The sequence below is a fragment of the Desmodus rotundus genome, chromosome 6, assembly GCF_022682495.2.
Source record: "Desmodus rotundus isolate HL8 chromosome 6, HLdesRot8A.1, whole genome shotgun sequence".
In the NCBI taxonomy this organism is placed as follows: domain Eukaryota; kingdom Metazoa; phylum Chordata; class Mammalia; order Chiroptera; family Phyllostomidae; genus Desmodus; species Desmodus rotundus.
The window spans coordinates 76,085,987-76,113,503 of record NC_071392.1 but is presented as its reverse complement, the minus strand read 5'-3'; the positions used below and the strand labels follow the sequence as shown (position 1 = coordinate 76,113,503).

Sequence of the window (27,517 nt, the reverse complement as noted above, 5' to 3'; positions counted from 1 at the left end):
CTTCAGCTGATTCCCTGAACCACAGAGGACCTCAGCTGGGTAGGCATCTCGTGCTGCCGCCTTGTCCCTCAGTAGAGTTCGCACACTATGTTGGGATCTTTGCTAGGACTAAGGATGCAGACCTCTAAGGAGGCTTCGTGTCTGGCTTCATGTCCAGGTGCCAAGCATAGAAAGTGAGTGAGCAAGAAGGTCTGGGGAAAAGCCACAAACAGGAATGCATGTGCTCCACAGGGGGACAGGGCATGCGGAGGTGGCCGCTCACACTACCTAGGACTTAAGGTCAGCAGTGGCCAGATGTTCCCATTTTTTCAAGAGAACCTGGGAGTCTGGATTTCTTTAAAAGTGAAATGGTTTGATGTTTAAGTGTTATCTACTAACTCAAAAAATTTTAATACACATGTGAGCCAAATAACACACATCTGCAGACCAGCAGTTTGCAAACTCTCCCTTTCAGTAACGTCCTAGAAAGGGTGTGTCTCCATGGACATGTATCTGTCCATGGAGACAGAAGTTCTTTTCATAGGCATTTAACCTGAGGAGAGACATCTACGAAATGTCCAGTGTGGGGCCAGAAGAAGGCCTTCCACACTCTCTTCAGCCCTAAGACGACAGTTTGGAGCCCCATTTGATATAAATGGTTATTTACACCAGAAAAAAGACCTTCCCAAAATCAAAGTTTTTGTTGTTTTGCTTGTTTTTGTTTTTGTCAATTCAGTTAGTTATAACTAATTAGACAACTTGTAACAAAGGTTATGTATACCTTCAAACTAAATGCCCAGAACTCAAGCTGAATTCTGTTTGTGTGGTGCCTGGTCTCAAAGAATCAAATTAATACATGTCTTAATTCAGGTCTAGATCAAGTTTAAGCCAATACTTAATTACACTATAAAATACACAGGAAACCTTTTTGGCTAGGATTCAAGCAAAGCACAGCTCCATTCTTAGAGAGACAAAGCTGAACAATGCCACTATCGATAAATCTTATCCGAGAGCAGAAGCATAACACAAAGAACCTCTGTACTAGAGATGGCAGCATAATCCCAGTAAAATCCAAACTAAGCTGCTGAAAGGATACGGCTGTCAAACTCGGTTATATACAACTTCCTCCCAGAAAAAAATTTTAGGTGCTATATCAAACTATAAAATAAGCTGTAAATTAAAAGACAGAAAGGTTATCCGAAGAGGAGTCATTTATCACACTTAGATAAAGTAGCCACAGATGCTCTCTGAAGCCAGACAATGCCTTTGTTGTGATTCGGTCAAAGAATGAGCTGAGAGTTCTATTTAGCATCAGACAGAGAACAGAACAAACTTTATGAAATAACATTCTGAAGATGTTAATACAATTTTTTTAAAGATTTTATTTATTTATTTATTTTTAGAGAAAGGGAGGGAGAAAGAAAAGGAGAGAAACATCAATGTGCAGCTGCCTCTCACGAGCCCCCAACAAAGGACCTAACCCGCAACCCAGGCATGTGCCCTGACTGGGAATCAAACCGGCGACCCCTTGGTTCGCAGGCCAGAACTCAATCCACTGAGCCACACCAGCCAGGGCTGAAGATGTTATTACAATTTTAATACCACATTCACTGAGGTCTCTACTGCAAGTCAGGATTATTAGTATTCCCCACCACGGCCACCAACATTGGCTGCAGTGGAGTGCTGAAAATCAGGTGGTATAATAAAAGCTTACTTACCATCAATTTCAACTTCTCTGATAACTGAAGGAACCCAAACATACTAGTTTACTCTATAAAAATTGCTGAGAAAGGCATAGCTTTATGGATTTCCCTTTAAGTTGAAACTACAAGAAATATATTCTTCCCAAATAATAGCCTCTTTTAAGGAGCTATCATTAAGAAATAAGACATTATTTAGAATTCCTTACCATTTTTTATTTGAACACAACTGTGACATCTTCGGGCTGCAGGAAAACCTGCCAGACACATAAACACAGAAAGTCCTTATTCACAGAAGGAGTGGGAATAACACTGATATGACATAGTGAAAGACATACCATGAGCAGCTCACTTAAAACAGTCCCTTTGTTGCATTCAGTAAACAATGACTAGCCCTTCCAATCCTTCCTAATTTCACACTAACATAAAGCCATTAGAAGTCTCATAGCAGTACAATGTTAAGGTGCCAGGAAAACCAAGTGGGGTGGCAGGGTCAGGGGTTAGTAGCGGCTTTCCCAAGTCCTTTTATCCACAGACAGGAAGATCTCGATTTAAGTACCTATTTCTTATCCCACCCGTATTTCCCAGCTTCCACAGAATACTGCAATCCCCTGATGGTGGAAAGGAGGGGAAGGGACTAGTTAAAAAACATGTATGAATGACCCACGGACATGGAAAACAGAGTGGAGATTGACTGTAGGCTAGGCGGAGGAGGGCAAAGGGGGAAAATTTGGGACAATTGTTATAGAATAACAATTTAAAAAATTTTTAAATTAAAAAAAATTTAAAAGTCTCTGCTCAATTGCTGAAGAAAAAGATTAATTCAGCTAAGGAATATAAGTAGTTTCTAATACTAGTTCAACAGATATTTTTGTCATTAACTCAATAAAATTAATTTCCCCTTCCAAAACATCTAAAAGTATAAAACACATTTGTTAAAGATAAACGAGTAAGTATTATAAATTTACCTATTTTTTCATGGGGTTTTGTTGCAATTTCTTCCCATGCATTTGTTTCAAGGTTGTATGCATGAATCTTGGAGAGAGAAAAAAGATACACAAACAATTTTAGCTACTGAAAACTGAAATTTTAACAGCCAGTACAAACATATCTCTTGGTTGAAAAGTCTCCTTTGCCTTTGTTTTTATCTGATCTTTGCTAATTCTAATATCAGTTAAAACATTAAGTGAAATAGGTAAAAATTAAACCCAGATATGATCTCAATATTTAAAAATCATAGAAAAAAGGAAGTAAAATAGTGGAATTCTGAAATGTTCACATTTTCTACAATGAATATTATCATCTTTAAATTGATTTTAGAGAAAGGGAGGGAAGAAGGAAGCAGAGAGGGAAGGGGAGGGGTGAGAGAGACAGAAAGAGAGACAGAGAGGGAGAAACACCTATTTGTTGTCCCACATATTTTATGCACTCATTGGTTGATTCTTGTGTGTGCCCTGACTGGGGGTCACACCTGAAACCTTGGCATATCAGACGACACTCTAACCAACTGAGTTACTTGGCCAGGGCCAAATGCACCATTTTTATAACAGAAAAAAAATGCAAGTGTTGGTAAAAAACATGGGAAATACAGTTTAGATCAAACTCAAAACAGACCGCTAAGGTTCCAAAGCAGAGCAGGAGCTCTCTCTCTCTGTAGCCTACTCTAGTTTCCCCCTGGGATATGTGCGTTTAGAAATGCCGCAGGGATGGACGAATAAAAGCCCTTCAGAGCTCAGCTTTCCAAAGTTAGTGACACACAGCCCTAAAAATGCCTGCTCTTTTCAAATACAGAGCATTGACAATGAGGGGGATGTGACATTCTAAGAATCCCGGTTCCAATTCTAATTAGTTGCTTCATTCAAGCTACTATATCTTCCTTCTAGTCATTTTCCTCATCCAGTATAAGGGGATAATTTTCATAAAGCATATTCAGTGTGTGATAATGCAGCTGTCAACTGGAGAGCGTATCAGGGGCACAGAGTTCAACCTTACATGACAAAGAGCATGGAACATAAAATTGATGCTGATGAAGAACCTTTTCAAAAATTAAAATATCCACAGTAACAGAATTATCTTGCTTACTTAGCATAGCACATGTCTCCCTCTCTACTTCTCTCTCTCTCTCTTTTTTTTTAATAATACCTTGTTTAAGGAATAAGCCGTCCAGGAAGTACCACCTCCCAAGATGTAAATCCTCTGCCCATCATGTGCAATTTCATGTCTGTATCTGAAATACACAATAAAATGTTTATAATTAAGTGAAAAATGAGCTAAGATTTAGCCATAAAGATCTTTATTGGATCATTATTTATAATAATAAATTATTAGAAATAACCTAAGTATTTAATAATAGTGAATTGATTAAATAAATTATAACATATAAATAATACAGATTAGTATGTAACCAGTAAGAATGTCAAATACAAAATGATTAATATATTGAGAAGTTGTTTTAATAGTATATAAGAGCAGACAGGCAATAATTCCATTCAAATTTTATAGATAAGCAAGTATGCAGAGAAAATTATTGTAAGGTTATATCAAAAATGTTAACCCTGGTATTCTGAGTTTAGATTTTGTTTTTTATTTCTTCATTTTGCTTATTTGTATTTTCTAGATTTTCTATAATCTTTTTGTGATAACTTTGCATAGGAGGGAAGTTATAGAGATTTAAAATGTGATCTGCCTACATTTAATTAGAAACCCTAGAAATTGGGCTTTCAAACAAAAATATTTATTTAACAGATACAAAGATACCAGAAAAAATACGCTAAAAGAGCTAGGGATATAATGTAAAGTGCCAACTAGAATTTTTACCCAAGCAGTCTAGCTACAAGCTGAAACAATGTGAACTTCCATATACGATTCAAAGAAGGCAGCCATGTTAAAATGCTTTGAAGACTTCCGGTCAAGATGGCATCATAGGCAGACATGGCACGCCTCCTCCCACAACCACATCAGAATTTTACAACTAAAATATAGAACTCAGAACCATCAGAAATCGAGTTGAATGGAAGTCTGACAACTATGAAATTAAAGAAACCACATCCATCCAGACTGGTAGGAGGGGCAGAGACAATGAACAGGCTGGTCCCACATACTTGTATAAGTAGATAAAAATTCAGGAGAGATATCTTAGGAGGGAGGAGTCCCAGCCCCACACCAGACCCCCAGCCCAGGGTTCCAGTGCCAGGAAGATAAGTCTCCACAATTTCTGGCTACAAAAACCAATGGGATTGAGTCGGTGGAAGAAACTTCTGGAGTCCCAAGCAGTTCATCTTAAAGAAGCCACACACAGACTCACCTACTCAGACTCACTCCCTCTGAGCTCCAGCAGCATGGTGGCTGCTTAAAAGGCACTAGTGACATACAGGGAGGAACTGAAGTGTCTGTCATCAAGGTGAGCAGAGGCCATTGTCCCTTTTCTAAACCCTCTCCCCACAGAACTGGCAAGCTGGTGCCATATCTGAGACTCCATCAAGCTGGCTAACACTGTTTTCCCATCCTGGAGATCCCCTGACACTCCACCCCACCCAGCTTATGGGCCCACCCAAACTGCTTTTCCATATGAATGGCTGGTATCGGCTCACGCTTCACGATCTCCTAAATCCCTCAAACAAGCAACAGCTGACCTCAGTGAGTCCCAGGCTCGGCACTAGGAGCAGCCAGCCTAGATTCACTGCTTGGCTTCAACTGGGAATCTCCAAGCCCAGCACAAATAGCAGCCATCTCAAATTGCTTTATACTTCAGGCATGGTAGCCCGGGGTAAAACACAGGTGAGGGCTGACCTTGGCCTACACCATCAGGGAAACCCCAGGGCCAGCACACCAGTGGGCAGCTACAGACCACCACCCTGCCCTTGCATAGCTGATCTTCCACAGAGGACAGAGGCTGGTGGTCAATGGTCACAGCCAGTCCTTGCAGCTGACTGGCTTGGGTAAATCCTTCCCATTGATCTGCCAACAGCAACTAAGGCTCAACTGCAAGAGGAGGGTGTACTCAGCCCACACAAAGGGCGCACCTCAAGTACCCAGCTTGGGTGATAGGGGAGGCTGTGCCACTGGACCCTGCATGGCACTCACTACATTTGGCCACACTACCAAGACACGGGGTCAAAGCAACTCTACCTAACACATAGAAACAAACACAGGGAGGCTGCCAAAATAAGAAGACAAAGAAACATGGCCCAAATGAAAGAACAGATCCAAACTCCAGAAAAAGAGCTAAACAAAATGGAGATAAGCAATCTATCAGACACAGAGTTCAAAACACTGGTTACAAGGATGCTCAAGGAACTTAGTGGGGACCTCAGCAGCACAAAAAAGATCCATTCAGAAATGAAAGATACACTAATTGAAATAAAGAACAATTTACAGGGAAATAACAGTAGAGTGGATGAAGCCCAGAATCAAATCAATGATTCGAAACACAAGGGAGAAAAAAACAACCTATCAAAATAACAAGAAGAAAAAAGAATCCAAAAAAATGAGGACAGTGTAAGCAGCCTCTGGGACAATTTCAAGTCTTCCAACATCTGCATCATAGAGGTGCCAGAAGGAGAAGAGAAAGAGCAAGATAATGGAAATCTATTTGAATAAATAATGAAGGAAAACTTCCCTAATTTGGTGAAGGAAATAGATGTGCAAGTCCAGGAAGCACAGAGAGTCCCAAACAAGATGGATGCAAAGAGGCCTGCTCCAAGACACATCACAACTAAATTACCCACAATTAAAGATAAAAAGAGAATCTTCAAAGCATCAAGAGAAAAAAAGATAGTCACCTATGAGGTGTCCCCATAAGACTGTCAGCTGATTTCTCAAAAGAAACTTTGCAGGTTAGAGGGATTAGCAAGAAATATTCAACGTCATGAGAAGCAGGGACCTACAGCTAAGACTGCTCTACCCAGCAAAGCTATTATTTAGAATCAAAGACAGATAAAGATCTTCCCAGAAAAGAAAAAACTAAAGGAGTTCATTGTCACCAAACCATTATTATATGAAATGTTAGAGGAACTTATTTAAGACAAAGAAGATCAAAACTATGAAAAATAACATGGCAATAAATACATATCTATCAACAATTGAATCTAAAAAACAAACTGAGCAAACAAGAACAGAGACAGAATCATGCATACAGAGAACGTTTTGATGAGTGCCAGATGGGAGGGGGTTGTGGGGAATGGGTGAAGAGTGAGGGGATTAAGAAGTACAAATAGGTAGTTACAGAAATAGCCATGGGGATATAAAGTATGGTACAAGATTGAGTAGCCAAAGAACTTACATGCATGACCCATGGACATGAACAATGATGTGGGGATGGCATGAGGGAGTGAGGGGCTCTAGATGGAGGGGGGCAAAGGGAAAAAATCTGGACAACTATAATAGCATAATCAATAAAATATAATTTTAAAAAATGCTTTGAAAACTTAATTTATTTCCTCCTTTTCTTGAAGGCCATGGTGCTGACAAAATAAATTATACCAAAATCATTCCAGTTATTAGTCCATCTCCCAAGTCCTCTCATGGTGGTCTGCAATGGTCAGCTCACTAACATACTACAATAAGGACAAATTCTTCCTTAGCAACTACATACCATTTTCTTGAAAGACAACAAAGAGATCTTGGATTAGTTTATCAGAAAGATTTTAAAAATTGTTTACTATCTTTGCTTTTAAACTAGATGGCAAAAGATCTCACTAAGTCTTCCAGTGAGTTTAATCCCCTGAGGCAATTGCAGTTAGGGAAGAAAAGTGAAGGAGCTAGGGCCTACTAGAAGGCAGCCAGAGAGAATCACATGATGTTTGTGTTTTACAAAGCGATTAAAGTGAAAAACCCTCCACCACCACTTCCTTCCTTCGTTTCCCCATTCTTCCCTTCCTCCCTCCCTCCTGCCCTGCCTTCCTCCTCCCATGCATCCATCCACCCAGTTTTCACTGAGTACTACTACAGGCACGGCACCAAGCCCTGTACTGGGGATACAGCTGTGCGCAAATGAGCCAAAGAATCCCGATAGGCAAGTTAAGAAGGGAAATCAAAAAATAACCAGAAAGTAATTGTTTTGCCTGTGATATGAAACTTATTTACAATTGCTGCTATTGGTTTCCTCTTCAAAGTGTTCCTATCTTCCTAATGCAGAAAAACTGAACTCTATGAGGACATAACATGAAAAAAATTTGTATAGTTTAGAGGGAAATATCAATCCTTGACCAGGAGACCCTTCTTTAATGCTAAATGGGGATCTAACAACGAGTTAGCTATTTTAACCAGGCCAAAGGGTTTTTTCAAACTGTATTAGCAATATTCTGGAAAAAGTCAAATATTAGGAAGAAAGAATACATATGCTTTAATCCCAGAACCTCACCTCTCTTCTGGCAGATCGCAGGATAGGTTGTTTGGCTTCAGTTGGGTCCACTCTCTGGTATTAAGATCTAATTTGTGCAGGTCTGTGCTGTAAATATAGCCAGTTGTCCCTCCAAAGACATAAAGGGAGCCATTGATGATAGCCATGGCCTGGACAATGAGGAAAAGCGAGCAAGACTGACTTATTAGCACTTGATTAAATATAAACGTATTAGATACCCCCAAGTCAAGTTTTATGAAATTCTCTTGTATTTTTTAACCTTCAAAAATACCAGACCCTTAAAGGACTGCAGATTTTAGAGAACACAGAGAGCATTTTTAGAAAGGTAAACCTGTGCTCAGCTGGAAAGCTCGTTCTACCTTGGCGAGGCGGTCACCTAATTCTTAGGGCTTCTAGCCCACCAGAGAATTTGTAGATCATGGACATGAGCATTTCCATTGAAAGCTGCTTGTCTTTCTAAACAGTCTGAGGAAAAATGCGCCCAAGAAGAAGGAGCAGACATGAAAGTAAGCCACCAGAACCCCTTAGGTAAGATCTAGAGTTGGGAGTCAGTCCCCAAAACTTGACATTTTCCACCACTCTCCTTCAAAGTAAATCTGGCTATTGTTACGCTCATTCCTTAGGGTTTCAGTGCCTCCTGCTGTGGGAGACAGAGGTACCTGGCATGTGCCTCCACGTGGCGTTCTGAAGCACTTCATCAGTGCTCATGCCAGGCAGTTGGTAAGAAACCAGAGATTGGTTGCTTTAAGTTTAGCCCATTATTCTCAAAGGGTCTCTGATGTATGGTGAGTTGCTCCCTATCTTTTTGGATACAACTTTCCAAACCCAGGTTTAAAGTGTGGGTACCTAACTGAAAACTAATGTCTACATACTCTGTTTTAGCTCAGATCTTAGGTGCAGGGATCACCTACTCTGCCACTTAGGTCAGAAAGCTCTTCAGCAAACCCTTTTACTCTAAAGATGACAGGACCCAGAACAGGTGGAGCCCAGCCTCTTGTTGGAGGTGGGAGTAGAGGTGGGGTGGGGTCCTGCCATTTTAAAATCTTCCGTACAAGTCTAGATCATAATCCTAAACTGGATTAGAAATAAAGAAGGAAAAAAAGGAAAGAAGGTGGCAAGATACCAGATTTACAAATTAAAATTTCATATCAGAACTAAAAAATCAAGTATTAACCACAGTCAATTTACTGTCCATTTTAAAAACCGGTAGTAATAAAAAGATTCTGACATTGTTTGTCCCCAGAACTTGAAAGATCCAAACAAACACATCCGCCATGGCCAGCCATGGATTGGTACCTGTCCATATATACGACTGGGTTTCTTCCCCCGACAGCTGAGCAGGGCCCATCTCTTATACTTCACGTTACAGACATGGACGTCGTTGCCGTTGCTCTCACCAAACGGGATGCCTGTGCCACCAAACACTAACAGGTTGTTCCCATGCAGCACAACTGGGGAAGGAGAAGCACAAATTCCATTTATGTACCGGCTACCCGAATGTGTTCCCACATAAACATAGAATATCAGAGAAACTCAAAAATGTCTGTTGAAATGCTTTCAGAAGGTAGCTCAACTCACTGACATCTAACTACTACAAATCCTGTAGAAAAACCTCTACCTCACTCTATGCGGCAATGTCACATAGCTCATTGTTTGGTATGTGACAAGTATTCAGTACATACTTGTGGAAGTAATGAAATACTCTGTGTAACAATACCGAATGACAGGAACTAGAGGACACCACCACCATTCAAGACAGTTCAAGTATGCAGCAAAGCAGAGGAAAATGAAGTATCGTCTCTGCCTCAGTGAAGACCCAGTGGGACTCAGGACGAAGGGGTAAAAGGATCAGCCTGTTTCTGCCAGGGAGATGATCTCTACATTTTCAATGATGCTTCAGTAATCTTAATCTTCCCCCAGATAAAAAGAAACACCAATACCCTGCTGGAAACTTTGGTGTTCTTCTTCTGCTCCTGCCACGCCCCCCCCTACACACACACAGTCACACATACCTTCTAGCCTTCTCTAATGGCAAATACTCTCAAATTAGTGCTACTGTATTATTTCCATGGCATTTTTTTACCAAGCTTTCAACTGATATAGTGTAAGAGTGAACAGCGTGGGCTCTGGAGCCAGGGAGAGCTAGGTTTACATTCCCCTGTGACCCCAGGAAAGTTATTTAATCTCTCTAAACTAATCTTCACAATAACCCTGTGAAGTAGGAATTATTACTATCCTCTCCATTTTTATAGACAGTGAAACAGAAGTGGTAAGTGGTTTAATCTACTTGTTGAAGGTTTCCTAAAAGGAACCCTGCCAAGCCAGGATTCAATCCCAGGCAGTCTGGCTCCAGAGCCCGCACTCCTAGCCACTACCCACAGGGTCCCTCTAAAGCCTCGGTTTCCTCATCTGTGCAATGGCCATAATTCCAGCACCTGCATCATAGGGATGTTATGAGAATTAAACTGACACCATGTGTGAAGCACTTTACTCAGTAACTATTATCATTGTTATAAACCCCATTTTCTGATCTTCTACATTTTGCCTAGCATATATATGATACTTCATGTTGAACCCTCTGAGATATCATTAATCCATTTTACAGCTAAGGAACTTGAAGCTAAAAATCATCTGGCAAGTAATGACATGCAGCAAATTCAAACTCAGGACCACGCTGCTCTCAGGTGATTCTGAATCATCACGCTACATTGTTACCATAGTAAAAAGTCTATCTCCACTAACAGGGTTTGATCATATTAGTGTTATTATAAACTATTAACAAAGAACATGTGACATTGAACCAGACCTCTCAGACATTTCAAAAAGCCAAAAGTTCAGAAGTGCTTGCACTCACGTGACATAGATGCCAATTCCCGGGGCATGTACCCATCTGTGCCCATCTGGTGCCATACTCCTGTAGCAAAATGATACCGCCAAAGCTCCCTGAAGAGCGGATAGTCTTCGTTATCGGGCCCTCCTGATTCATCATAATCTGGGTTATAACCTCCAAACACATACAGATTGGTATTATCTGCCACACAGCGATGTCCACTTCGTGCTGGTGGAGGTCTGTGGCCTAGGAGAGAAGAGGACGGTTTTCCACAGATGGCCCAGCAGATCAAAGCACAAACAAAATTTGGTAACAATCTTTTTAGCTTTAAAAGGGGATCAGGGAAGATTTATAACATGGATGTATTATTTATTTGCTTAGGTTATTTTATGCATTCACACACTACTTAAGATTTTAAGGAGCTGGTCTCCATTTCTATTTCATATGACTACTTTCAGATTTTGACAAGTGTAAAAAGATTTTTTCCCAAGGGAGGCAAAACAGAGTTATCAGCTCAGGAAAAAGGCTGATAACTTAGAAGTTTCAAGAAAAGAAGGAGAAGGGATTTAACAATCCAAAAGCTGAAAGAACAAATTTTCTGATTTCCTTAGAGGAGGAAAAAACACAGGTCAACTAAATTAAACTGAAAATATTAGAAAACTACATAAATATAATCACAAATGTGAATGAGTCATGTATAAATAAAAATACAAACACATAAAACCTATAATTTTTCCATAATCTATTACTTAATAAAAAAACTGGTTTTCAAAGAGTTATAGCAAAATGGAGAATTTAAATACTGCTCCAGACTTTATGTCAGTTAGCAAAAAAAAATTCCTGTATTTATCTCAGAGAGCTCTGAGTGAGAGCACTCCATTCAGAAAAGCTATTTTTACAATTTATATTTGAAAGCTTTCTAAAGTTTAAATTATGTCAACCAGTGCACTAAAAATTATTTTAGGGTTATTTTAAAGTAAAAAATCCCTAAACTTTACATTATTTCTATTACCCTCATATCTTTTAATGCCAGTCTACATAAACCCTTACATAACTGTAAAACCAAAGATGCTTAAATATAAATTGGATAGAATAAGCAGCTACTGCAGTTGACTGTTACCCTAAAGACTTATCTACATTCATATATTAAGAACAGATACTAGTATAATGTTAATTAACATTTAGGACAGTGCTGGACACCTAATAAACATCTATTATATGAATAAACATTTATTACCAACCTAACCTAAGTCATAATTCCACTTCCTAGGGTATGCTTTTAAACAAGCACTGAAAAGAAATCACACGGATCTAGAGAAACTAAAAAACCAACAAACCGTGCATCACTGAATCACTCAAGTCCAACCTCTCCGCTCTGTCTGAGAGTCTTTAATGGTTCCTTGTCATTCAGGCACAAAGTCCCCAACCAGCAGCTTAGAGCCTTTCAAGACACAGTCTTGTCCTGACCTCTCCCACTCCTGCCTGTTTAGGTCTGTCTCTGCCTGGGAAGCCAAGTCCTTCCCTCAAACCCTGGCCTGGTCTACCTACCCTTCCATGCCTAGTGGGAAAACGCCCCCAAGTCCAGCCCATACAGCTCTTCCTCGTTTAAAACAAAATCAAGAAAGTGAAAAGAAGCACTGGTCTATTCGCACCACTTACATGCCTCCACAGCATACCTGCTAAATGGTCAGCCTGACTGTACCTGAATATTCCCACTGCTCATTCACTCACTGAATAAATGCATTTAATTGTCCTGGGGGTTGGGAACCTACAGCTCTTATAGTTCAGTACCCTACAAGTCAAATATTAGGATATAATGTACTATTAATGATTATGCCATAATTATGTAAATACATGAATAAATAAAATATTAGGCAAACTACAATCGGAAAACTTACTCTTGAGCTGTGATTTACCTCAAGTGAAGAACTCAATTTCTCCTTTTAGGAATTTTGAAGCACAGAAAGTGTGGTGTAGGAGAAAGAGCAAGGGACTCCTACCAATGTCTAGGTTTGAATCCAGGTTCTTTCTAACTGCTGCCTAGAGCAAGTCACTAACCCCCACCACAACCCCCAGGCCCCCCCAGCCCCCCAACCCTGCCAAGAGTCTCAGCTTCCTCATCACAGAGTTACTACACTTGCTATTATGTTAAAGTGTCTACTGGTTTATATAAGTATCTTTTCAGGTGGCTCGGAGTTATTTGAGAAAAGACGAATGTATTTGTATTTACCTTTTCAACCACCAAGCTTAAAGCACACAGAAACACTAAACAAATTTACAAATTTAATTTTTCTCTACTCATTCCATTAATGTTTTTCTTCTCCAAATAGGCTATAAGCTTCTAATGGCAAAGATCATGTATAATAATTATCCTGTATCACCCGCAATGCCTAAAACAGCTAGAAATATATATATAACAAATTCTAGAAGTTTTGTTGATTTTAACTTAAGTCAAAGTAAACAGTGACAGGTATAATCAAAACAATGTACAGCTCTAAGTGGACTTTGGTATTATCGTGCTTATGAGATACACAATTTCAGGGACGGGGCTGGATTAGGCAATGGTCTTCTCAAAACACGCGTGTTTCTAAGAATTAGCAAGACAAATTTAAAGACAAAACATTACAGAGTTGCTATGGTTAACAGATGGGAACTCTAGTAAGGGTCTCTATAATGCCCTTTATTATCTGGAGCCAACAGATAGTTTTAAAAATTGCTTTTGGGCAAATATGAAAAGGCACAGTATATTCTAGGATTTTCTCCAAATGGTAGTACAGCAGGGAAGACATTCTATTATAAGTTCATTGCCAACTTTTTGTGACACATATAACTCACATGGATTGAAGGCTGAAGAATCAGTGAAGACCATCTTATATTTATCCATTCATTCATTAAGCCAAAATTCTTAGTGGACACCTGCTATGTACCAGGTGCTGTGATAGGTGCCGAGGATACAACAATGAGGCCACTACTGTTTCTGGGACGTCCAGTCTAGTCCAATGCAGCAGCCACTAGCCACATATGACTACCGAGCACTTGAAATGAGGCTGGTCCAAACTCAAGATAGGCTTTGAATGTAAAATACCCACTGGATTTCAAAGACTTAGTATCCAAAGATGAATGTAAAATTAATATTTTTATATTGAATATATGTTGAAGTGGTATTTTTGATATCCTGGGTGAGATAAAAATATTAAAATTAATGTCACCTGTCTTTTGCTTTTTTAATATAGCTACAGAAAAATTTAAATTTGCAGATCACATAATATTTGTGATTGTTTGGCTCAACTGCTGGCTTCTGTAAATAATTTCATTATCTATGCAAATTAAAATGCTGGATAAAGAGCATCTAATCAATGTTTGATAAATATTAAACATCCTATCAAGGAATCTTATAGTTGGGAGTAAAGAGGTAACTCTTCTTCCTCTTTAGTCAGTAACTAGAGATATTTTTGTACATATTTATAGCCCAAGAGAGACTAATATATTAGAAAGTTAAATTTTCTTTTGAATAAATCATGGGAATTTGTCAGGGCTAATGCCATGGAGACTAAGAATTTTCATTATGTGAGGTAAAGGCTTCTTCAGCCTTGACCAAAATGAAATTGGGTTTATCTACTTTAAGTAGTTCTCTGAGCCCTCCCCTAAATTCTCCACGTGCAGATCTCACTTCCCTAAAAAGTACTCACTACTAATAAAATCACCCACAGAATTAGGTTACCTGATTCAGGAATTCCCATTAGAAAATGCAGAAGTCAAAAATTAAAACTGAACTGATGGATTCAGAAGGGAACAGCCAGCTGAGGCAAAGCGCACCTGTGATGGCCGAGCCATCTTCTCTCCAAGGTGCTCACCATGTCACAAACACTTGCTCTTTACCCTGGGCGTAAGCAGGAGCTTACAGTAACCAGGGAAATGGGCTTCAGTTTCTGGTCCAAAGGGAGAAACTAGCTGTCTGAGATAAGGTGACAGAGGATTAGGTTGCTGCCAATGTTTTCACTACTACAATATCGTAACAAAGATTCCTTTACATGATTCATATGCAAGTGTCTGAGTATTTTTGGAAGTAGAATTTCTGGGTCAAAGAAATATACACTTAAATTGTTACAGATGCAATGTTTTAGGCCACACTCTTCTCCAAAATACTGGGACAATTTATACGGCCAGCAATGGTGTATGGAAGTGCCCGTTTCTTCACGCCCTCTTCAGCCTTTTAAGTGTGTGCCAGCCTGCTGGGTTTAAACAGGTGACAGGTTAATTTGCACTTCCCTCATTTTTACTAGTTTACATGTTTATTGGCCCATTAGCATTTTTTCTTTGGGAAATTTCCTGATCATATTCCTTGCCCACTTTTCTATCTTTGGGCTGTCTTCTCCCAGATTTGTAGAAATTAATTATTATATTTCTTTCTCTTAATTTTATTTGTGGCATCTTTTAACATATGGAAATTTTTATGTAATTGAATTTTTCAATCTTTTCTTTTAAGGCTCCAAGGCAAAGGGGGAAAAAGGCTCCTTTGTTCTACATCTTATTTATCTCTGCATCATTGTCAAATTATAAAGATATTCTTGATTTCCAGTAATGTTATAGTTTTGAATTTTAAACCCAGAACCTTGGCCCTGAATCAAGGCCAGCAGTTTGCTGAAGCTGCTGGTTTCAAGCAGGAGCCTAAAGCAATGTTTTTCTATGGTCTGTTGGCCATTTCAGAACTTAGGAAATGTAATGGTCAATTCATTAGAAAGAAACCTCGGGGCGGGGGGCGGGGGGGGGGGGCCTAGTACCTGACTACATCTAGAATTTCTTTTTGTGTATTGTATGAGGTGGGGCTCTAATTAACAATAAAAAAGGATGGGCAGTTGTCCCAAACCACTTAGGGAAAGCCACCCCTTCTACACTGAATTGAAATGGCACCTTTGTCATATACTAAATGAACATGTTCTAGAGTAGAAGTAGGAAAATTCCAATATCCAGATCTAATCACCTGTTACACAAAATCTATTGCTCTTTAGGAATGCACACAATCAATATAAAGCAACATCATGGAATCTTCAATGTAAAAAGCTTGCAGATAAAGTAGCACATAACATTTTGCCTTAAGTCTATTACTTACAAGATGTAGCCACCTCTAAATTCTGCTATCAAACATTTGTGAGGGCCATTTAAAAAAATAACACCTTCATCGCTAAAAGTATTAACTAGTTATAAATATCAAATAGCCTAAAGGATAAATTCAGTTTAATTTGAATTGGTCACTTCCTTCTAACGTAAAACCCACCATGACCTCCACCTGAGAAGACAGATCTTCCATTTGTACACCTGGAAGCCTGGACAGGAAAGCTAAGGAAAACGGAACCAGCTGGCTTCCTCCCCTGACCAGCAGGCAGGCCTACTACTCCCAGAGCCAAACTGCTCAGGCAAAAGCAATCCATCAACACCAGCACCCATATTACTTCCTGATTAAGTGTCTCCTACCCAGCATGAGAGGCGTATGTGAAGATTTTGCTTCTCAGGGCAGAGCAATCTTATTTCTAAGATAGCAGCAATGAAAGAAACTTACTTTGAAAGACTCTGGTGTTATCCTGAGTTCCTCCCAAGTGCTGAGCAAAGCACACCTGAGATGGGGTCACACTCTACCTGGTTACATGGCGTGGGCTTCTGGGCTGTCTTCACTTCCACTATCTTTTCACTGATCCCTATACCGTTACCACATGGTTCTAATCCCAATCGCTTTGAATTATCTACCAATGTCTAGTGGGACAAATTCCCCTTCGTGTTATTCTTTGTCTTATTTTATATTATTTTTTTTTAAAGAGGATGGCAGGCGGGAGGGGAGGAGGGAGAGACAGAGACAGAGAAACATGGAGGTATTGTTCCACTTACTGATGCACTCATTGGTTGATTCTTGTATGTGCCCTGTCTGGGGATCCAACCCACAACCTCAGCGTGTCAGGATGACGCTCTAACCAACTGAGCTACCTGGCCAGGGCTGTTATTCTCTTTCAAAAGCTTTGTATTTTGCTCCGTTCATCTTGCAGTGAGTTTTAGAATCAGTTCATTAAAAACTATAAAAAGTCCCTTGAGCAGACACCATCTTATCCCGGTGATCAAAGCTGACATCACCAGTAATGGGACACATAAACCTCACGTGCAATGAGATGAACACATTATTTCAGTAGTGTTCCTACCCAAAATGCACGAGCTGAGTGTAATCGTGAGAACACATGAGAAAACTAAGGGACATTTTACAATATGACTAGTCTTACGTTCAAAAGTATCAGGGTCAAAGCTATAGATACATGAGAAATGAATGCCACACATGATCTGGGATTTTCTTTTATTATTAAGGGCAGTATTGGGACAATTGCAAAATCTGAAATAAGGTCTATAAATTAGACACTAGGGTTAATATATCCATTATTTATAGTATTAATTCCCAAGAGAATATCTTTGTTTTCAGATATGGACACTAAAGTATTTAGGGGTAAAGGGGCATCATGTCTGCAGCTTACTCTCAAATAGTTCAAACAGAAGACGCTGTGCATGTGCATACGTGTATACATACTACGTACACGAAGGGGGAGGGGAGGAAGAGGAGAGGAGAGGGAGCAGGGTAAAGCCAGTGTGATCAAGTGTTAACATTTGGGGGATCTGGATGAAGGCTATAGGGGAATCTTTTACTGTTCTTGTAAACTCTCTGTAAGTCTGGAATTATGTCAAAATAAAAATTAAATTTTAAAGAAGTTCCTTAGGGATTTCATTTAGGACAACCCATGAAGGAATATAATCTCTAGCCATTTACCTCTTTTTTTTTTTTATATATCCATCAGTATAGTTTCATTGTGTTCTTGTTTTTTATTTCTAAGTATTTTATAATTCTCCATACAATTGTGAATTTCTTTTATTTTTAATTGGTTGTTAATATATAAAAAAGTAATTCATCTTTGCAAGTTTAAATTTTTTCCAGCTAATTTACCATTAGTTAATTACCTTGAATTTTACAATGATCACGCCATCTGTTGTTAATGACAACTTTCAGCTCTCTTTCCAACGTAAGTGCCTTTCACTTTCTTCCTCAACTTCTATTGCATTGACTGACACCTCCAGACAAGGCTGAACAATGGTGATGATAATGGACATGGCTCTCTCGTTTCCAACTTTAATGAGGATATTGGTAATATTTCACCATTATATATGGTATTTGCTATTGGCTTCTTGTAGACAGTCTATCAATAAAATAAACTTTCTTTTATTCCTGGATGCCTACAATTTTTCCTTACTAGGAATGTTATAGGTTTTTTAAATAAAATTTTATTGAAACATAATGTACAGAAAAGTGGATATATCATAAGAGTACAGTTTCACACATTTTAACCAAAATGAACACACTGAGTATCAAATTTTATTAAATGCTTTCTTTGATATCAGGACAATCACACTTTTTCCTTCAACCTATTAAAGTAGTAAACTACATACATTCCACAGATAAACCCAATTCGATCTTGATTTATTTTTATTTAGATTTATCCCTGCCTTCATATATATATATATATATTTATATATATTTATTAACATATATATTAATCATTTTTTGTTTCATTTTTCCACTTTATTGATTTTACTGAAATAATCAAGCTTTCTTTTTTCTTTCTTTTTTTCCTAAGATCTACATCCCATTACCCCTAATAATCTTTTAAAACCCATAATAAAAACCCATAAAAATAAAAAGTTTTATTTTTCTAACATTATTAAAAAATCAACCACATCTGAAAATAAACTTGGCTATTAACGGTGGTTACCACTGAAAAGGGGAATGAGGTGAGGAGTAAAGATGTGAAGTGGGACCTTTGCTTTTTAATTCTTTTACCATGAAATATAACACATGGGTAAAAGCATACAACGTTATTTTAACAAATTATTTAAAAGGTAACATAATCATCATCCAGGTCAAAAAACAAGAGTATTGCGAGCACCCAGCTAACCTCTTACCCGCCCCTTTTGAGCACACACCCATCCCACCTCCTTCCCTTCCAGAGGAAACCTGCTCCCTGATTTTCATGGTAACCATATAGCTTGCTTTCTTTTAATAGCTTTATTATACCTAAGTATGCATTCCTAAACAATATTGTTTATTTTGGCCTAGTTTGAAATGTATTTGTACAGAAAGATATAGTATAACCTAGTTTTCTTTCTAGGCTCTTTCATTCACAATTTGGTGTTTTTGAGATTCATTCACTTTGCTAGGGGTAGATGTAGCCTATTAACTTCCATTGCCAAATAGTATTTCCTTGCATAAATACATACCACCAGGTATCCAGTCTATGCTGTACAAATGGGCATTTTGGTTATTTCAAATTAGTGGCTCCTAATGCTGCCATAAACATTTTTGTACACGTTTTCAGATGGAGAGGGGCCCACATTTGTTGGCTAGAAATCTAGAAATGGAATTTCTGAGTCAAAATATATGGAAATCTTTACCTTTACTAGATAAGGCCAAACTTTTGCTGACAAAATACTTAGCATTGGTATTGCATTTTTAATTTAGCAGTTCCTGTGGGTTTGTAGACCTTTCTCATTGTGGTTTTAATATGCATTTCTCTCATTACAAAAGAGACTGAGCGCATTTTCATGTTTACTGGCCAATTGGATTGTTCCTTTTGGGAAGTGCCTGCTCAAGCCTTTTATATTGTACATTCTTCTATTGAGATGTCCATCTTTTTCTTACTCAATTGTACGAATTCGTATATATGCTTGAGATAGATTCACTTTTCACCCTATGTATTTCCACATTATTTGAATTTTAATAAGCACATACTACACCTATAAATTCCAAAACAAAAATTTAAAAGATCTTTAGAGGTTTTACTTTCTCCCTACTCCCAATTTGTTTAAATCACCTAAATTGTTAGTTCCAGAATGTTAGATACATACATACATACACATATTTATATTATTATTCGACATATTCAGAAATCTTTCTTAACAACTACACTAAGCTTCGCAGTCCCTTTATTTAGATGAAACTCCTAAGTTTTACTGTTTCTTTGCACACTACTGCTGCTGATATCCGTAACCTTCCTCTTAGATTTGTTTTTCATTTTACCAGCAGTACCTCTTGGAGTAATTTTCTCAAAAAGGATGTGTGTCATAAACTTTCAGAGTTCTTATTTACCTTGACTCCTGTTTCAACATTAGTGAGGCTGGGCACAGTTCTGTCTTCAAAATAATTTTCCCTTAGAACACAGAAAGCAGACCAGTTTGCAGGTGAGAAATGCAACACCAGTCTGCTTCTTAGTCTTGAGTCTTTCTGTGTAGCCTGTATTTTATCTCTGGAATCATAATAGTTCAGCAATGCATGGACAGATGCTTTTCATTTGTTTGTGTTTTCATTTCCCAGCTTGTTCCTTAGTGGGCTCTTTATACTTGAAAACTCAGTCTTTCTTCAACACAGGGAAATATTATTTATTTACTTTGTCCCTTCTGCTGTCTTTCCTCCTGCAACTATAAAATGGGTACTGGATCACATGGAATGATCCTCAAAGTGTAATTTCTCTCATGCGCTTTCTTTTTTGGTCTTCTTGCTTGATGGCTTGCATTTTTCCTCTATTTTATTTTCATGAAGATTGGCCTTAAACCTCTATATTATTTAAGCCTCCAACTGCATTTTTATTTCAGCAATCAAGTCTTCAATATAGAACTAATTCTTTAATTATTCCTTTTTCTCCATAGCAACTGCTTTTTTATCTACGCATCCAATTTACTCTTGACTCTGAGGAAGCTTCCCATTATCAGAACTTCCTAAAGCTCCAATCTACTTCCTCATTACCTCTGTTTCTACCGCGGTCAGCTGTTTTATTCATTCATCTCAGTCTTTCAAGTCTAGTTTCCCGCAGATGTCCAGTGGGCTTTGATCACTTATTCATATTAATAAAGGGTTATGTTGACTGGGAATTGTAGGAGGTATGAATTTCCTCAACAGCTGTGTCACTCTGTCTCCCAACCTCCAATGGGAGATCTGTCGGACCGTGGGTCTCTGCAGGGAAGCGGTACACTGACGGACAGGCTTCTCTTCAGAAGTGGAGAAAATGCAGTTTCCCTTACTATTGCCAACATAAGGAAGGCTGCATTTAGAAGGCATGGTCCTTTAATGGTATGGCCCTATCCTTGATGGAGCTCCCTTTCTTTTCCTCACGCTTTGGACCCCCTCACCTGCCACTATTGTGGAGGTCCATTCCCTAAAGCTCTGGTTTGTGCTTGTACCCGCTCTCCAGCCCCAATCCATGAGAGCACTGCCTATCAACCCTCCTCAAAGCAAATCCTGTCCTTTGCTTAAAAAGCTGTTCTCTAGCTTTGTCCTGGGTACTAATGCCATTGCCAGAGCTCTTTATATGAAGAGAGAGAGGGATTAGGGGAAATAACTGTTTTAGAGATAGTCTCTTAATTATTTGCTCTGATGTTTCATCTTCCCCCAACTTTCTTCCTTCTGCATTTACTGACGTTAAGCTTAGTTTCAGAAAAGGGGCCCCACTAAGAAATTCTCCTGACTTCCAGCATGCAGCAGGAGCACCTATTTGAAGTTGCATTTTACTCTGTTCTCATTTTTCAATCATTATAATTCCAACTGCTTTCTATTACCCTAAATTCTACCAATTTTCTGGTATAATAGCAATAAGAAGAATGATAGCTAACATGAATTGCCTAAATGTAAAACATTGACTAAATGGAAAAACTCTTTAAAAAAAAAGAAACTCTTCTAAGTGCTTTGCTCATTATTATCTCTCTTGAGCCTCAAAACAACCCTAGGAAGTAGATATTATTATATCATCATCCTAATTTTACAAATGAGGAAATTGAGGCCAAAAAAAGAGTAAGTAGCTTGCCCAAAGTCTCACAGTTGGTAAATGGCAGAGCCTGGATTCAGACCTAGGTAATCTGGCTTCGAAGCCTCCCTTTTCCATGTTTCAGTACAATTATGATTTATTCTTTTTCATGTGTCTGTTTTGTCACTTACAGTGATATCTGAGAAGCATGGAAAAGTAAATGGGTGTGTTAGGTCCATCAGTGGAAACTCATTGTTTTCACTACCCCGGTATTGTTTTCATACCACACAATTTTAATTGGTAGAAATATCTTTTAGAGAAGATACAGGATTGAGTAACAGAGAGGCAGAAAACAAGCCCCATGCAACTGTGTTCAATTAGTATCAACAGAAGTAATGTAGAGGATTCCCAAAATGAGAGTCTGGAAAGGGGGAATTTCAAAAGTACAGGTGAGTATTGTTTTAATCTAAGTAGACACTAAACCACAGCATCTTCATGTTCTCAGCAACTCATCAGCTTGCTGTCACCGCCACCAGAGAGGAGTCAAGAACATACTAAATTTTTAGTCCCACCCTATTCCCTGACAGTGGCCTTACAAATAATTCAGTTCCACTCAAAGGCACTGTCCCACTGTCCCTGCCCTTACAGAGCTTACAGTCTACAGCAGGCATACACAATAAACGAACAACTATAATTCAGTGTGATAAGTGTATGATACAGGCGGGTACACAGGGTGCCATGAGAACAAAAAAACATCTTCAAAGGAGGGTTCCCAGGAAATAACTCTTAGCGTGAGTGTTCAAAGATACACTATTATTGGTTTCAGGAGATAAAACTGAATTTGTCATCTCCCCCCCTCAGTCTGTTCCTCCATTCATTTACGTAACACCTGGTAATGAGCACAATGATCCACGCAGAAAGCTGGGAGCTTTCTTGACTTTTTCCCTCCTCTTCTTCAATTAGTTAAGTCTCATCTAACTCCATTTCCTTAGACTTCAAATCAATTCCGTACTCTCTGTTCCCACTACAACTGCCTTATTTGTAGCTGCCATGATATCTTACCTTGATAACTATAATGACCTTGGAACTGGACTTTCAATTAAACCTCTTCACTAGTTAAAAAAACAAGCAGGTCCTCAAAACTCCCCTTGGGTGGTGCCCCACTCGATGTGGGCCCTCTCTAGCTTCTCTCTCCACATACTTCCCCACTAAGCTGAACTTAATGGTTCTCTGCAAGGCCACACTGTTTTGCCCATTGCCATTACTCCAGCTAGTTGGTCCCATGGTTTTGGGATGTTCTACCCTCCCCTGCTAACACCCACTCGGTCTTCAAGTACATCTCTTCTGAAAACTCACCCTAATGACCACTCCTCTCTCTCCATCCTCCCAAGGGCTGAGCCAGGTACCTCTTCTGTATGTTCCCATACCATACTACCCCATCAGGACACTTATCACAAAGAATTACACTAAAGTTATTCTGCAACTTTTTCTTTCCCTGATTCTCTATTATCTAGATCACTGAGCTAGCACAGTGCCTGTTACTTCACAGGCAATCAAGAAATACTGAAAGAATGAGAGAATGAGCAAACGAACGAACGAACGGGACGGAGATAGTTAAGTCTGTGAAAGCTGATGAGATAACCAAAGGAGATGATGGAGAGGACAGAACAGTGAAGCAACACCCACCTCTAGTGGGCAGGAAGAAGGAAGCTAGTGAAGAAAACGGAATGAACAATCAAAGAAGGAGGAAGAAAACACCCAGGATTATACAGTAAAAAGTAACCCATGGAAGAGAAAACTCTAAGAAGGTGCAGGGGTCAACAGCATCAAACACTACGAGCAGGTCAAAGAAGGTGTGAACTAAGCCAAGGCCACTGACGTGGAGGCCGTCACTGGGGACCTAGAAGTCGCTGCTCCTGAGTCTGCTCCCGCCCCGCTCCTCCGGGCACTGAGACCATCCTCCTCAGCCCCTGCATGAGGCAATTCGGGGCTTGCAAAAGAACCAAAGGTGTAACACTTACCTGTGCTAATCTCTTTTTTCCATGATTAAAAAATTGAACAAAGAATACACAAAAGAAAATAAAATCCTACCATCAGGTATAACATTATTTCATTCTTTCTTTTGTTTTTTTATGTTTATATTTGTACAAAATTGATATTATATTAAATAGTATATCCTAATTAAACAATTTTCTAATTATACTTAAATTTAGTCCAAGTTAGTTTTCTCATTGTAAATCAATAAATTAACATTCTAATTTATAAATTGGAGAAAAGGAAAAGAAGTTATAGAATTAGATGTGCTTGCTTGGGCCCGTGTGTGCACGATGGTCCTCTGTCATGTAACACTAAAATTACACCTTACCTTGTACCAATAAAATAACTTATTGATGCTAAAAGGGAGCACACCATCCTAAGCATCTTATCTTGACCCATTTAAGATAGATTTTATTCTTTTCAAGTTCCAGAGTTTGGCTGCTAAAAATAAGTTAGGTACTAGATATGGAAACATCTATAGCAGCTAAAAGATTTTTTTCTAGGTTTTTTTTTAAAAAATAATCTCTTCAGCCAAAATCGTTTAGCAAAGTCTGTATTACAACATTAAGTTTGCTTGTCTGACAATCTGTAAATCTAGAAATAGTGTAACTCTCTTCTGAGATTTTCTTTTTTCACTAAGGAGTATATTTTTGTAGAGAAAATTTGAAAATAGAAGGAATGTAACATTTCTAAAAGTAAGAATTGCAAGGTCAAAGGATGTGAAGATTTTTTAAGGCTTTTGATACACAGTGACAAATTTGATCCAAAAAGGCTGTGTTAAATTTACACCTCCCTCAGCATCTGAGCTTCATTTTCCTATAACCTCGTCACACTGGGGTACTTATTTTTAGTCTTTGTGAATCTAATAGGTGAAAATGATACTTATTATTTTAATTTTCATGTTTATAATAGGGAAAATAAATATTTGTTCATATTTATTGAACTTTTTTATAAACTGATATATATTCTTTTACCTATTCATATTGTTTCACCTATTTTACGAGTGGACATTTGCTTTTAAACCATTAATTTATAACAGCTTTTTATATATTCATAATATTAACCATTTGTTACAAATACTCCCACTTTATATCATCTTATTTATGGTTTTTTACATAAAAGGATTTTAATTTTATACAGCCACATAAATTAATCTTTATTTCTTCCTTAGAATAATATTTAGGAAACTCTTTCCTATACCCATATTTGATAAATTACTCAAAGTTCTTTTTAATATGGTTACAGTGGAATAATAGTGGTATCAGTGAGATGATTTACTTCTACTCTCAAATGCATACGAAGTGATTCTAACTCCCTAAAACTTATGATTACAATTCCAACAGTAGTCAATATGAAACATGGTCTTAAAATTAAGTTCTAGACTTTTCTTACTCCAATGTTAGGTGTTTAGACAATTTTTAAAAACCAGAGTTTCAAGTTTAGAAAGTTCATTCAAAGTTCCCTTTAACCCAAACGAAGCACAGATCTCTTGCTAGTTATCACCCACCTCTCAAAAACCTGTTAGGGATCCTTATGATGGGACAGGACTGAATGAAGCGCCTCCTAACTGGGTCCCATCGTATTTTCTTCTTACCTGTTACCACAATTATCAGCAATAAGTCAGACACATACAACACAGAGCAAATAATACATAGTTACTGTAGTTATAAAGACAGAAAAACAGGAAACAAAACAATACTTGAATACAGAAAGAAGTGATGTAAAGTAGCATTTAACCCTGTTTTAGTAGCCAAAACAAAATTAATACACAGGCAGTGATGAAAGTTTTCAACTCATCCCCAAAAGAATACAATTATGTGCACCATTTTTCGGAATTCTGGGTCAATTCAACATGCATTCAATAATCACCAATGCCATCTTGTGGCAAAAATTCACCACGAGCTTTTACAAACAGAATCTAAGACATTTTTAAAGTCAGTGAATGTAAAAAAAAATAGCTCCAATTAAAATGAATTCGGATAATGTAGTTAGTTTCCTGCTCTCTTTCAGGTTTGGTATCCTTTTGTAAGTCACATGGTTAAGAGGGTAACACAATGGGCACTGTTCTTGAAATATGAAGGAATCTCTTGGTACTTCCATTGGCCAGGCGTTGGTTGGGGGGGGCGGTTCATCTGCCTTCCCAGGGAGCAAATTAGCTCCACATTAACCCAATTAAAACTTGTTTTCTTATAAAATAGAAATGTGAGACATTATGTGAAATGGGTCATTCTGTTTCTTCCCAAAGTTTTGATAGCTCCCAAAGACAGCTCATATTAGCAGTAAAAACAACTCAGGTTTGTAGAGTTTAAAGTTCACAGTGAGCTTTCACACGTCACCCTATTGGACCCTCACAACAATCATGTGTAGATCGTCCAGCAGCCATTCCATTGGCTTCCATTCCTATGGCTTAAGCCCTAGGCGAGGCTCTAGAGCAGGGAAAGAAAGCTATGACCCCCTATGAGGAAGGCAGGTGTCTGAACAAATCGTTTCATTACAGTGAGTAATTGCTTATAGCTGGAGCTATAAAAACTCTTTGAGGAAGATTTATCTTATGTAAAATAAGTAAGAAAGCTAAAGGGAAAGAGGTAATGAAGCCAGAGTCAGGATTCGAGCCCAGGCCCTCTGACTCTAAAACTGCCTTCTTTCCACATCACACTTAACCCGTCTCCAGTTTAGTTTTCGGTTTTGGCAATTGGAAATATATTTCGATGTTCATCAGCAAAGTCTGGGTTGGTTTCCCACAGTACCTGTGCACTGGGTAATTAAAAATGGCATTACCTGCCCATGTATACTTAATTTTGTGAAGACGACAGACTGTGCGCAAAGGGAAGAATGATTTATTTTGCAAAAGGGTTTATTTTTTAATCCTTTAAGTGTTTTAAATCAGTGTTCCCAGGCCCTGGCTGGGTGGCTCAGGTGGTTAGGGCAGCATCCTGACAGGCCAAATTTGCTGCTTCCATCTCCAGTCAGGGCACTTTCAAGAAACAACAATGAATGCGTGAATAAGTGGAACGACAAATCGGTGTCTCTCTCTCGAAAAATCAATAAATATATATTTTTAAATTTTAAATCAGTAGTTCCCAAATGTTGGTCTACAGACCACAAATTGGCTAAGGTAAAGATTCACCAGTCTAACACCAAATGAGAAAACTATGCTAAGGCAGTGAGCTTTTCTTTTAAAGCTAAAATGTTCCATTTAACAGCCTGTCCTTTTTTCAAAGATTAGAAACTTTTTTTTTATAAACATTCTTTATTTTATGAGATGAAAGCTTAGTAAATGAAGGTAGGAAATTTTGTTTTTTAATATTCTTTCTTAGAAAAACAGAAAATTTGTAAGCCTATGTGTATCCCCAAAATACATATATTTTTCAATGTACAGGTTTATGACATTCAAAAGCCTGTAAAACCACAGCTATAAATATACACAGTATTTGCTGATCACTCGTAAGTCCGGCATTGTGAACCACACACTGTCAAAGGATACGTAGGATGTACGAAAAACTTCCCTTGCCCTCAAGAAGCTTATATTCTAATTAGGGAGACAAGACAGACATATAAAACAATTATATACCAATACAAGACAGAATATAACAAGTGATTAGCTTAAAATTTGACATTTTTATGTACCAAAAGCATTAAAATGTACCTACCCTTTTACCCAGCTATTCCACTTGTAGGAACTTATTCCTAAAGAAACAATCATAGATGCATGGGAAATGTAGGACAAAGATACTCAGTATGATATTATTTATGATGGTAAAAAATCAGAAACACTTTCAATGTCCAATGAGAG

The 27,517-nt window shown here is 38.3% G+C and overlaps 1 protein-coding gene and 1 non-coding gene across 2 annotated transcripts in view; one reads left to right on the top strand and one right to left on the bottom strand.

The window, feature by feature from the left end:
• Positions 1 to 27,517, bottom strand: part of KLHDC10 (kelch domain containing 10) — a 51,283-nt gene that overhangs the window by 1,426 nt on the left and 22,340 nt on the right. Inside the window, exons 2-8 of the mRNA XM_024554962.4 lie at positions 25,232 to 25,318; positions 10,895 to 11,116; positions 9,337 to 9,491; positions 8,041 to 8,189; positions 3,822 to 3,906; positions 2,648 to 2,714; positions 1,889 to 1,936 (exon numbers count right to left, since the gene is read on the bottom strand). Of these exons, the coding sequence (XP_024410730.2) occupies positions 1,889 to 1,936; positions 2,648 to 2,714; positions 3,822 to 3,906; positions 8,041 to 8,189; positions 9,337 to 9,491; positions 10,895 to 11,116; positions 25,232 to 25,318 (813 nt within the window). The remainder of the gene's footprint in view (positions 1 to 1,888; positions 1,937 to 2,647; positions 2,715 to 3,821; positions 3,907 to 8,040; positions 8,190 to 9,336; positions 9,492 to 10,894; positions 11,117 to 25,231; positions 25,319 to 27,517) is intronic.
• Positions 15,484 to 15,620, top strand: LOC112299963 (small nucleolar RNA SNORA2/SNORA34 family). The gene has a single exon (XR_002974338.2). It is a non-coding gene; the product is annotated as a small nucleolar RNA SNORA2/SNORA34 family (small nucleolar RNA).